The 13,107-nt window shown below is 35.6% G+C and overlaps 1 protein-coding gene across 16 annotated transcripts in view; it reads left to right on the plus strand.

Annotated features, from left to right (window-relative positions):
* Window positions 1-13,107, plus strand: part of chl1a (cell adhesion molecule L1-like a) — an 88,580-nt gene that overhangs the window by 50,343 nt on the left and 25,130 nt on the right. For all 16 annotated transcript variants that reach the window (XR_007182949.1, XM_048178092.1, XM_048178105.1 and 13 more), the window contains exons 11-18: window positions 3,968-4,108; window positions 4,565-4,676; window positions 6,397-6,563; window positions 6,638-6,797; window positions 11,554-11,678; window positions 11,987-12,088; window positions 12,371-12,568; window positions 12,882-12,952. Coding sequence is in view for 15 of the 16 variants with exons in the window: in XM_048178092.1 (XP_048034049.1) it covers window positions 3,968-4,108; window positions 4,565-4,676; window positions 6,397-6,563; window positions 6,638-6,797; window positions 11,554-11,678; window positions 11,987-12,088; window positions 12,371-12,568; window positions 12,882-12,952 (1,076 nt within the window). In the remaining variant the exon portion in view is untranslated. The remainder of the gene's footprint in view (window positions 1-3,967; window positions 4,109-4,564; window positions 4,677-6,396; window positions 6,564-6,637; window positions 6,798-11,553; window positions 11,679-11,986; window positions 12,089-12,370; window positions 12,569-12,881; window positions 12,953-13,107) is intronic.

Below are 13,107 nucleotides of genomic sequence, written 5' to 3' on the forward strand. Positions count from 1 at the left end.
AATGCTCAATTACTGGCTGTGTGAACAGTCTGTTGTTCCTTTCTGGTTTTTCTCATCATTTAGTCTTTACAACAACAACAGTTGTATTTGTACATTATTTACATGCTCTGGTAAAAAGATAAATTGACAGTAGATCAGTACATAATATACAGCAAAAGTCAATGATGTATCATCCAAATATACCTACAAATATATCCAAATTTACACTGTTTGGTGGCTTTTCAGCAAAATGTAAACCTCTATGACAAACAAAAACACAGAAATATCAAACCATTGTTACGATTTTTTTAAAAACAAATTCACACTTTTAGGGGACATTCACACAGATCGCATCTCTGCATCTTAAAAACGTGAGATGCAGCGCTCAGGAATGGTTTAAAAAAAAAAAAAAAAAAAAAAAGCGCAGTGCAGAATGTGAGGGTCTCGAGATGCCCTTTTGAGATGCGATGCAAGAGAAATAGCCAGACAGCACCTCTCCAAGCTCTTTTTTTAAGAAACAGGTTGTGATAATCGCTTTAATAAAAGTTATATAATTCAGGGTATCCGGACACAGCCGCTATGAGTGCCTCCTCCTCCGTGTTACCGTTGTCATGACAAATCGGGTCCTCCCTCGAAATCGGGTCTCCCAAAACTGTCAGTTAATGATTATTTAAAATACCCAATATCTATATAATGCGTAAGAAAACAAATTAGTACATAATAAAACCAATTGAACGTAATTTCTTACACTTAATTAACTGTTAAAAAATAATAATTTTATTTATAACTGAAATATTTGGACATTTAACACATAATTACATTAAAGGGTTAGTTCACCCAAAAATGAAAATTATGTCATTAATGACTCACCCTCATGTCGTTCCAAACCTGTAAGACCTTCGTTCATCTTCAGAACACAGTTTAAGATATTTTAGATTTAGTCCGAGAGCTTTCTGTCCCTCCATTGAAAATGTATGTACGGTATACTGTCCATGTCCAGAAAGGTAATAAAAACATCATCAAAGTAGTCCATGTGACATTAAAGGGTCAGTTAGAATTTGTTGAAGCATAGAAAATACATTTTGGTCCAAAAATAACAAAAACTACGACTTTATTCAGCATTGTCTTCTCTTCCGGAATCCTTTCCATTGAACTGATTCCATTTAATTGATTCTATTGAATCCTTTCATCTGTCGGCGTTGGTAATGCACTTTTACGTTGCCGTGGTTGTTTTTGGCGATTAGGACATCCTTGTGTCCTGTGTGTCCTGTGCCCTGCGACATGCACACTTACGCACCATTTTTAAAAATATAGCAATACCAAAATACAAACAATGTAGAATAGCTTGAATACAGCGTGCGTCTCCCTCAGACTGTAAACGAAGCTCTGGCGCACCAGATAACACGTCAGCAGCGTCTTACATCAACAGAATTACTGCGGAGTCGTGAACCACACTCCGGAGCAGAAGGGGGTGGTAATGCACCAATAAGCTGGATGCCAACCGCCGTAAAACAGGAAAGAAGAAGAAGCGGAGTCGTGAACGCGGATTGACAACAGACCCGGAAGAAAATACAATGCTGAATAAAGTCATACCCTGCGTTCCAATGTCCATACTATCCATCCTAAATAGTATGTGAGATTAAAATAAGTGTGTCCCAAAGCATAGTATGTTGAAAAGAGTATGCCAAAAGTCCCCGGATGGTCTACTATTTCCGGTAGATTTTCGAAGTGTGGATCCGTGCACACTATAAAGGCTAATATTGCCCACAACCCATTGCGCGTTGGACGAGGATTCAGTTCAGAACTACAAACACGAGTAAAAAGTGTTAAAAAACTACAAAACATGGCGGATATACGCAATCGACGCTGAGAGATTTGAGTGACTAATAATCAGTTTAACCTGATAGAAAATATATATTTAATGTTACCCGTGTTATTTTTCATCTGCAAATACCAATGTGGACTTTTATAAAGATCCGAATGGCCATTAACTTTTAAATGCATCATTATGCATTAATATGAGGAGAGTTCTCCACATGAAAGACCCGCGACTGCAGATCAATGTGCTGCATTTCTCTCCGATACGGTAGGAAATTAACTAAATGAAATGTGGAGGATGTAAGATGATTGACAGGCCAGTTTACGGTGACAGGATGCGACAGAGAGAAAAGACGCGATTGTATGACGTGTTAGTATGTCCCAAAGCTTGTCTACTCTTTTACTACACACTCAAAAGTAAGTACTTTTGTTCACAGAAAGAGTACATACTTTTAGGGCGTAGTATAAGTAGGCGAATTGGAACGCAGCAATAGTTTTTGTTATTTTTGGACCAAAATGTATTTTCGATGCTTCAAAATGTCATGGATGTCCTAATCGCCAAAAACAACCACGGCGACGTAAAAGTGCATTACCAACACCAACAGATGAAAGGATTCAATGGAATCAGTTCAATGGAATCAATTCAATGGAAAGGATTCCGGAAGAGAAGACAATGCTGAATAAAGTCGTAGTTTTTGTTATTTTTGGACCAAAATGTATTTTCGATGCTTCAACAAATTCTAACTAACCCACTGATGTCACATGCACTACTTTGATGATGTTTTTATTACCTTTCTGGACATGGACAGTATACCGTACATACATTTTCAATGGAGGGACAGAAAGCTCTCGGACTAAATCTAAAAGATCTTAAACTGTGTTCCGAAGATGAACGGAGGTCTTACAGGTGTGGAACGACATGAGGGTGAGTCATTAATGACACAATTTTCATTTTTGGGTGAACTAACACTTTAAAGATGATTGTGAATACATAGTAAGTGCAAATGCACGTATAAACTAAGCTATCAGCTAATCAGCTATCTGTATGCTATGCTACATAAGCTAACTAATACAGACATAAATTTTTTGGTCATTATAACATAGTTGAAACAACATTTATCATAACAGCTAAAGCTAAAGAGAGTACCTATTAAAAACAATTTGAACCAATGGGATCGCATGGGGAGACCCAATTTCAAGGGGGACCCAATTTCAAGGGGGACCCAATTCGTCACTACACCGTCAAATAAAACATTTCCCTGCCAACTTGCTACTGTAAACAAAAGCTTGCAACTCTTCTGATTGGTCCACTGTTTTGGAACTGACATTGATGAGTGGCGTTGCGTGCAACTTGACACGACGTCTTAAAAACACGGCGTTCATGTGTGAGACGCTGCAAAAGATGCAAGACATGAGCGTAACGGTCATACACCTCCGTCTAGCGCATGTTTACATAGACAAACAATGGAAAAGTAGTGCATTGGAACGGAAAAACGTGTTCTGTCCCCTTATTCAACAAGGATGCATTACACTGATAAAAAGTGACAGTAAAGACATTTGCGTATAACGTTACAAACACTTCTATTGCATATAAATACTGTAAAGAAAAAATTATTACCGTTTCCACAAAAATATTAGATGGCACAACTGTTTTTAACATTGACAATGATAGGAAATGTTTCATGAGCATCAAATCATCATATTAGAATGATTTCTGAAGGATCATGTGACACTGAAGACTGATGCTGAAAATTCAGCTTTGCATCACAGAAATAAATTATATTTTAAAGTATAGGTAACACTTTATTTTACAGTGCCGTAGTTAGACCTTACTACATGTACTTACTATAGTAATAACAGTAAATTATGCATAATTACAAGTAGCCCTAAACCAGACCCTAACCCTAACTGTAACTCCATAGTAAGTACATGTAGTTATTTGAGTAATTACAATGTAACTACGGCACTGTAAAATATAAGTGTAACCAAACTTATTTTAAAAGAGAAAATCATAATTTTAAATTGTAATTGTAGTTTTGTTTTTTTTTTGTTTTTTTTTTCATTCAAGAAAATGAGCAAAATATGCATCTTTCAAAACATTAAAAAAATCCAACTAACCCCAAACTTTTGAATGGTAGTGTGGGTTCAATTCAAGCCTGTTTCCCCCCAGATTTCCCTTCTACCAATCACAAAGTGCTTGATAACAGAATAATCATACTCGGAGCGGAGCAGAGAGACACTGCAGTGTACCAGTGCGAGGCCTCCAACAAACACGGGACCCTACTTGCCAATACTAACGTGCTTGTCATGAGTGAGTACTTTACTTACCTGTAGACAATGAAAATCATATTGTGATGTTTAGAATGCGATAGCAAGTCAGAGCTATTAATGTGCAGCCCACATAATTTACATATATCAATTAATCATAGCACAAGAAGTGAAGATTGTGCTCCTCACTGAAGCTTTCTGTGCTTTGATTATGATATGACGCTCTTGCTGACATGTAATGGCTTGAGGGTTTCAGCAGCTGTTCATTCGTAATTGACGCAGAAGACAAATATTAAACGTGTGCATGAGTGTGTGTGAAAACTACTTCGGTCTCTGTTTTCTGTTTGTAGCTCTGGCAGAAGAAGAGAGCTCTTTTATATGCTAATAGATTTTTTACAGTTTAATTGTGATTTTGGGAGTGTGCCTCGGCCATATGCCACGCTGGCTGTTTGATGTTTGTCTGTGTGAACTTTTAACTAATGGTCTGTCTTTCTCTCAGATCATCCTCCTTTGATTCTGACGCAGAATTATCTGGAGTACGCAACCATGTTAGGCAAGAGTTTGATGATGGACTGCAAAGTCTTTAGCTCACCACCTGCCACCCTTAACTGGTGAGTTTGGTAACAAGCATTGTGATTCTAACACCGTGTCTTAACATGAAACACGATAAGCCACGAGTGAGGGGTCTCTTTTCTGTTCATCGAAGTCCTAACTAACTGTGAGAAATAATGAGTGGTGCTACATTTTGTTCGTCTCTTGGTTTATATATCTGTAATGGGGAGCACACTGAAATCTTGTTGAACTGAAGTATGTATGCACATTTTACATCAAACTTGCGTTGCGTCGTGCACCAATTTTTATGTTCAGTGAAGACAAAAACTGCACTGTACAAAAAATCACCTTAAAAAAATTGTTCATGCTGACTTGAAATGTTAAGTTTAGTCAACTCAAATATCCAAGTTGTCACTTATTACAACTTCACATTTCAAGTTGTCTAAACCTAAAATTTTAAGGCAGCTTCAATGCTTTATTTTTATTTTTTTTAAGTTGAAACAACTTTTTTTTTTTATGTCACACCTGGTTAGGACATGTGAACGAGTGTTAATTAAGTCAATTGATTGTACATATCATTTAAAAATATTTAGGTCTATCTTTAAGCTTTATGTATTTTTAATTGCATTAAAAATTCAATCCATACAGATATTTCATAGTTTTAACAATCTTATGAACTTAATATGATGCATATTTGCCAGTCATACATAAATGAAATGGGTAAAAATGAGATTTATGTGTTATTACTAATAAACCAAATGTGACCCTGGACTACAAAACCAGTCATAATGGTCATTTTTTTGAAATTGAGATTTATACATCATCTGAAAGCTGAATAAATAATCCACTGATGTATGGTTTGTTAGGATAGGACAATATTTGGCTGAGATACAACTGGAATAGGGAATCTGAGGGTGCAAAAAAATCAAAATATTGAGAAAAACACTAAGAAAAAGTCCTTAGCAATGCATATCCACTCACAAGAATACATTTTGTAAATATTTACGGTAGGGAATTTACAAAATATCTTCATGGAACATGATCTTTACTTAATATCCTAATGATTTTTGGCTTAAAAGAAAAATCAATAATTTTGACCCATACAATGTATTGTTAGCTATCGCTACAAATACACACCCCTTTTCATATCAATTATATTGTAATAAATGCAAGTATTCCTGTATAACTGCCAACCCTGCCGAAAAAAAAATCTTTTTAATTTGCCTAAAATTTGACATTTTTGCTGACCTAAACTAGTCTTCACTGCAATCAATCAATCAATCAATCAATCAATCAATCAATCAATCAATCAATCAAATAAATGTTTTACATATTACTTCATCTAAACATCATATTATATACATACATTTATTAGATGCTAAAGGATTTTTGCAGGGTTTTCAGTACGGTATTATCATTGGTCCTCAGATTATGGCTGAATGCAAACCCAATAGTGTCGAGTGAATTAAGTGAAGGGAAAAAGGGACAATACATTGAGAAAAGACACTGCAAGATCTAGCCCTTTTGAAATGTCTGTTCTCTCCAGGGGATCCTCCTTTTGCACTCATATTTATACTCGTTTTCTTCTTTGAAAAGTTTCCTTTCAAAAACCTTTGGTCAATTTTGAAAGTCATGTTAAAAAAAGGGGGGGTAAAAAAAAAACTAGGCTACATTGGATTCGGTTTTATCAACACAGCATCTGTAGTCATTTCAGTAAAGGCCCTTCCCATGGGCCCCTATTTCAGAAGAACTGTGAAGGGTTCAATGTTTGTTTTGTAGGAGAAGAGAAGACCCCGAGGGCTCTGTAGATGGAGAGAGATATTCTCTCCTGAAGAATGGCTCCCTACAGATTCACAAAGTGGAGATGGAAGATATGGGCCAGTACAAATGTTTGGCGAGCAACTCCGAGGGCACCGCCAGCATCACCACTGAACTTTTCATTAAAGGTTAGCCACCTTCCTTAATCAAAAAGCTTTCTGTTTCCTAGTCATTACTGAAACTAAAGGCCTGCTGTTGATAGATTCAACTAGGATTGTAGAAGCTCCTCAAGACATGAAGGTCAAAAGAGGATCAAATGCCGAGCTGGAGTGCCAGGTGGAGTGCGACCCTACCCTCAGAAGAGAGCTGGAGATCTTGTGGCTGAAAGATGAGATAAATATCCTCTCCAACTTCTCAGAAAGGTGGGCGACCTGATTTCCCAAGCTTGTCCATAATTGTTCAACTTTGAATTCATTGAAGCCATTCTCCATTTAAGTAAATCCTTATTTCAGTAAGGGTTGTGCTGTCAAAACAGGAAGGATTAGCATGCGCTGTGATATTTCTGAATTTTATTTATAGTTTTATCAGTGCTGGAATCATGGATTAAGTACTTACACTTTGTAGTCATGTAACAGAGCGGAGCTAGATTTAATTGTAAGCTTTTATCAGTAATAGTATGCTTTTATGGGGGAAATGTCTCTCCTGAAAATCAAAAGGTACTCCAGCTAATGAGCAGGAGCTTTAACCTTTTTCTACTTGGCTAGAATATGAAGCCCAGCCGGATCTTCTGTGTAAATGCTGTGCCATGTTTTGTTATTGTGGCTACTGGTTATTTGCTTCCAGAAAAATTAAATTGACATTTTTACCTCAGGTCACCAATTAGCAGGCTGTGAATCAGATCCACACCGATTAGTTCCACCCCAACCGCAAATTATTATTGTTTTATTAATTAAAACATTGCAGACAAACACACACAGCGAACAGAAGAGTCGTACATTGATTGTCATGACAACATTTAGCGCCACTCTTATTTGGCATTTCGTACAGAACAAAAGCCACAGAGCTGCCTCTGACAACTTTGTCTACACCGTCCTGAGACACACTAGATCACTTCCATTATAATCAATGGAGATGTCTTCACTATAAGTGGCTGTTTCACTTGACGGATGCCTGGTTTCTATTTTTGTCAAGCTACACAGCAACTTGAGCAACAGCCACTTTATTTTTCCTGTATTTTGAGGGAATTGATTGCTTTGAATTTTGCTTCGAGGTTAGCAAACCCTCATGATATTAAAGTCAATGAGTCTCTTAAAATATCAGATAATTTGACCTTCAGTGATAAAAAAACCCAAGGATAGTTCAGGTTGTAAAATGTCATGTGGTGCAACTCCCTCAAGAATTAATGACTATTTATGAATTAATAATTCATAATACAGTATATATATATATATATATATACATACCGCTCAAAAGTTTGGGATCGGTAAGATTTTTTATGTTTTTAAAAGAAGTTTCATCTGCTCACCAAGGGTGCATTTACTTAATTAAAAATACAGTAAAAAAAAGTAATATTGTGAAATATTATTACAATTTAAAATAACTGTTTTATATTTGAAAATATTTGAAAATGTAATTTATTCCTGTGATCAAAGCTGAATTTTCATCATCATTACTCCAGTCTTCAGTGTCACATGATCCTTCAGAAATCATTCTAATATGATGATCTGCTGCTCAAGAAACATTTAATTGTGTACAGATTGTACAAAATATTTGTGTACAATATTTTTTTTCAGGATTCTTTGATGAATAGAAAGTTCAAAAGAACAGTGTTTATCTGAAATCTAATCTTTTGTAACATTATAAATGTCTTTACTGCCACTTTTGATTGATTTAATGCATCCTTGCTGAATAAAAGTATTCATTTCTTTAATTTCTTTTCAAAAAAATAAAAATAAAAATTCTTACTGACCCCAAACTTTTGATCGGTAGTGTATAATGTTACAAAAGCTTTGTATTTTCAGATAAATGCTGTTCTTTTGAACTTTCTATTCATCAAGGAATCCTGAAAAAAAAAAAAGTACATGCAACTGTTTTCAACATTGAAAATAATAATAAATGTTTCTTGAGCATCAAATCATCATATTAGAATGATTTCTGAAGGATCATGTGACACTGAAGACTGGAGTAATGATGCTGAAAATTCAGCTTTGCCAACACGAGAATAAATTACTTTGTAAAATATATTCAAATAGAAAACAGTTATTTTAAATTGTAATAGTTTTTCACAATATTACTGTTTTTACTGTATTAAATAATTAGTTCAATAATTAATTAAATAAATGAAGCCTTGGTGAGCAGACAAAACGTCTTTTAAAAACATTAAAAATCTTACTGATCCCAAACTTTTGAGCGGTAGTGTAAATATATATAAATACAGTTTACCTTGAAATTTTTTTTAAAAAACTTTTTGAAATTTTTTTTAAAGGATTAGTTCACTTTAAAATGTAAATTACCCCAAGCTTAGCTTTACTCACCCTCTAGCCATCCTAGGTGTATATGACTTTCTTCTTTTTGATGAACACAATCGGTGAAATATTAATAAATATCCTGACACATCCCAGCTTTATAATGGCAATGAACGGGAAACAACGAGTGTGAGCTGAAGAAAGTGCCTCCATCCAAAGCAAAACATACTTCATGCGGCTCTGGGGGGTTAATGAAGGCCTTCTGAAGCGAAGCCATGCATTTGTTTAAGAAAAATATCCATATTTAACAAGTTATAAAGTAAAATATCTAGCTTTCACCAGACCGCCTTTCATATTCATCTTAGGAAGAAATTGTAACTGACGTCACATCAGTTACACTCTTTTTCATATGTTGAATACGGAAGGCGTTGGATGTATTGTAGCGTAAACGTTTTGAACTGCGAGAGTTTTACACTTTACGGAAGGCGGTTGGAGGGAAATTAGATATTTTACTTTATAACTTTTTAAATATGGATATTTTTTGTACACAAATGCATCACTTTGCTTCAGAAGACCTTTTATTAATCTCCCAGAACCATGTGGAGTATGTTTATGATGGATGGATGGATGCACTTTCTTCAGCTCATACTCATTGTTTCCCGTTCACTGCCATTATAAAGCTCGGATGCGTCAGGATATTTATTAATATAACTCCGGCTGTGTTCATCAGAAAGCAGAAAGTCATATACGCCTAGGATGGCTTGAGGGTGAGTAAAGCTTGGGCTAATTTCAGGGTTCCCACTCGTCCTGGAAAACCTTGAAAACCTGGAAAATTGATGACAAACTTTCCAGACCTGGAAAACACATGGAAAATTAGAGAAAATGAAAAATGTTGACCTGGAAAATCTTGTTGTTGTCCTTGAAAATTATTTTTTAGAAAGTTCTTCAGCTGAGAACAAAGAGTTTATCACTGGCCCAAAACAATTACTGTTAGTTGCAGAAAATGCGATGTTCAGGAATGATGAGTTTTGACGTGAGAGTAGTATTTTCAATGATGAAGTTTAGTCTTGTGTTGCCACTTGCAGCAGTTAGCTAATTCTATTAACTGCTCAAATGTATGCTGTAAATAGTAATTGGCAAGCAGCTAATTCAGTAACTTGCTAACTAATATTTTTTATGCAATATAAGGTCAATAAGAGATTCATATTGCAGTGTAGCCAGCTTCATTGATTATAACAGGAGTTTTCACAACAGTGCAGAACTTTGAGTTTCCGCTGAAGTGATTGACAGCTGCAGTGATTAAAAAGGGTAAATCTGTATATAACCCATTTGCAAAGTTTTTCATGCTGCTAATTATACACACTGCAAAGTTTTGGGAATGACTAACTTATTTAAATGCGGGATTGAATCCAAAATTATATTGATTGACATGATGATAACCAGCATTGGATCGTGTTGTGGATGTCTTTGTTGTTCATCGACTTTGTCTTTGACTAATATTTTTATTTTCAAATAGTTAAACAAAACATTAAAATAGTTCCAATATTTTTTGCTATGAAAAGGACACTGGTAACGAGAACAATTTGTCATAATGTATGATTAAGAGCTTATATTTAAAACTGATTTCATAGTTAAGTCATGGCAATAAACTATGGAAGCTTGTTTCTGCCACCAAATAAAAAAAAGAAAAAGGTAATTGGAACTTTTATCTCAAAATTCTAAAAAGTTATTGCAATTGCAGGCTTACATAATTGTGATATAAACTCACAATTGCATGTTAAAGTCAGAATTGCTTGATATAATTGCAATTTATTTGATATAATTTATATAATAAATATATAGATGCAATTTTTTGTTATAAAGTCAGAATTATGTGATGTTATAAACTCGCAATTATGTTAAAAAGTCAGAATTATAAATCGCATAATTGTGATATAAACTCGGAATTGTGAGAAAAGTCAGAATAGCGAGATAAAAAGTCACAATTAACTTTTTAAATTTTTTATTCTGTGGCAGAAACAAGCTTCCATAGACATAATGTATGATTGAGAGCTCATTAAAAACTGATTCTATAGTTAAGTCATGGCAATAAACTGTACGCCTTTTAAAGTCTTGGAGAGCAATATATTACTTTAGGGCGTGATACTTGTCTTTTATTCCTGCCATAGTAAAATTGAAAATGTCCTGGAAAAGTCCTGAAAAATGATCGCTGAAAAAAAATTTTCATTTTATTAATTTATACTTGGCTACACCCAGCAATTTTAGAGGAATTAAATATACACTTTTGAAAAATTGTAAAAGTTTTTCAGAACCAAATGAAACCAACATAAATACATCTCCAAGAACTTTCCACATATTTTTAACTAGATTTTTGGACACTCTTATATTTCAGCAACTCATTATTTCTTAACTTTCGTTTTACCATTGACTATGGCTGCCAACATAGAAATATCCAATAAATATTCCTGGAATGCACATTGGTTATTTCATAGCCATACAAGATATTTGCTCCTAAAACAATGTATGTTTCATTGTGAAGTAAATTTTGAGACTTGGAACTACTACATGAAGCAATTGTGAGTCTGATGTCTAATTTATGAATTCCTAAATTTTAATTTGACAACTTTTTTTTATCAATCAAATACAGCTACAGCTAAAACTATTATTTTATATTACTATTATTTTAATACAACCTGTTTTGGGTTATTTGCAGATATTTCACAGATGATGGAATTCTCCAGATTGTCAATGTGAGCAACAGCGATCAAGGGAATTACACCTGCATTGTTCGAACATCACTGGACCAAGATACAGCTTCTGCATACATAACCGTGTTAGGTACGACTGAAGGACCTTTTGAGACTAGGCTGATTGACAGCTAGATTGTGTTGTTATGCTTATATATTACTTTAATACCACAATAATAGACCTGCTTGAAAAAATGATATTCAATAGTGGTGCAGCAATCTCCACAAACGATTGCAAAGAAAACACATGAAACATAGCGGAAAAGATGTGCTGTTTTTGTGATCATTATTGCACTAGTTATTTCCTGAAGCGATTCTGTTTCTCTTACTAATGGTCTTCAGATACAGTTATTTTGATATGAAGCTTGTTCACAGTCTTGTGTCTGAAATGTGACATAGACGTCCCTGATCCACCGGTTCAACTGACGCTCACTGATCTGAAAGACCGCAGCGTGAGGGTCAACTGGGCAGCCGCCAGTGATCATAACAGTCCCATAACAGGTAAAGTCATTTAAAAAAATGTACTGTAATATCAGTGCTACAGAACAAATGCAAAACTCTTCCATTAGCGTACCCTTCATGTGTAATGGTACACATTTTCAGTGTATCTGAAGTAGGCTTTTGCTTTAAGCAGATTTCTCTGAAGTCGTTTTCATGGATGTTGCTCATACTCAAACATTGCTCTACAATATTTCAAGGGGGCTCCCACTGCGGCAGCACCACAGTGTATTGAGAGTGTACGCTTTGCATATTCAATCACCACTGCTCTGTTCCTATGACTAGAGTTCATAATCCAGTATGAAGAGAACCACTGGGACCCACGGCAGTGGAAGGAGCTTCTACGAGTGGCTAGCAGCCAGTTCTCAGCCCCCTTGACGCTCTACGGCCACATTAACTACCAGTTCAGAGTCATCGCTGTCAATGCTATAGGGAGAAGCCGTCCCAGCATGCCCTCTGAAAGATATAAGACACCTCCTTGTGGTAGGGATACCTGTGATCCTTGAAGACTTGCTTTCAAAACTTGTTTCCATCCCAACATCTAGGCTGTCCTTGGTTCACCTTGGACTTGTTTAAAGCGCCTGCCTCTGTGTCTTTGTGGGGATTTACCCTGAGAAAATTATACAGATGTCTATAAAAGCTCCATAAATTTTAAAGCTCTTTTAAGCGAGCGCTGTCTCGGACTATCAATGACTGCACGCTCGTCATTATGTGTGATACACATTGGCAGTGTTGGAGGGCAGTGGTATTATTGACTGAGACAGATGTTAAATAATTCATATTCACATTTGTACAGCTCCCGACAGGAACCCAGACAACATTAAGATTGAGGGTCACCTGCCACATCAGATGGACATCAGCTGGGAGGTAATAAAATGCAAACAGCATTGTCAAACAATTTGAATTCATATGCATATATGCATGGCTTGGAAGCAAAAAAAAAAAAAGGCAAACACCGTCACGCAAGGAGGTTTGGGAACTAAATGTTCCTGGAGCTCCTATGAAGTCTGGCATCTTGTCGT

This window comes from Megalobrama amblycephala, linkage group LG24 (genome assembly GCF_018812025.1).
Source record: "Megalobrama amblycephala isolate DHTTF-2021 linkage group LG24, ASM1881202v1, whole genome shotgun sequence".
NCBI classification, from domain to species: Eukaryota; Metazoa; Chordata; class Actinopteri; order Cypriniformes; family Xenocyprididae; genus Megalobrama; species Megalobrama amblycephala.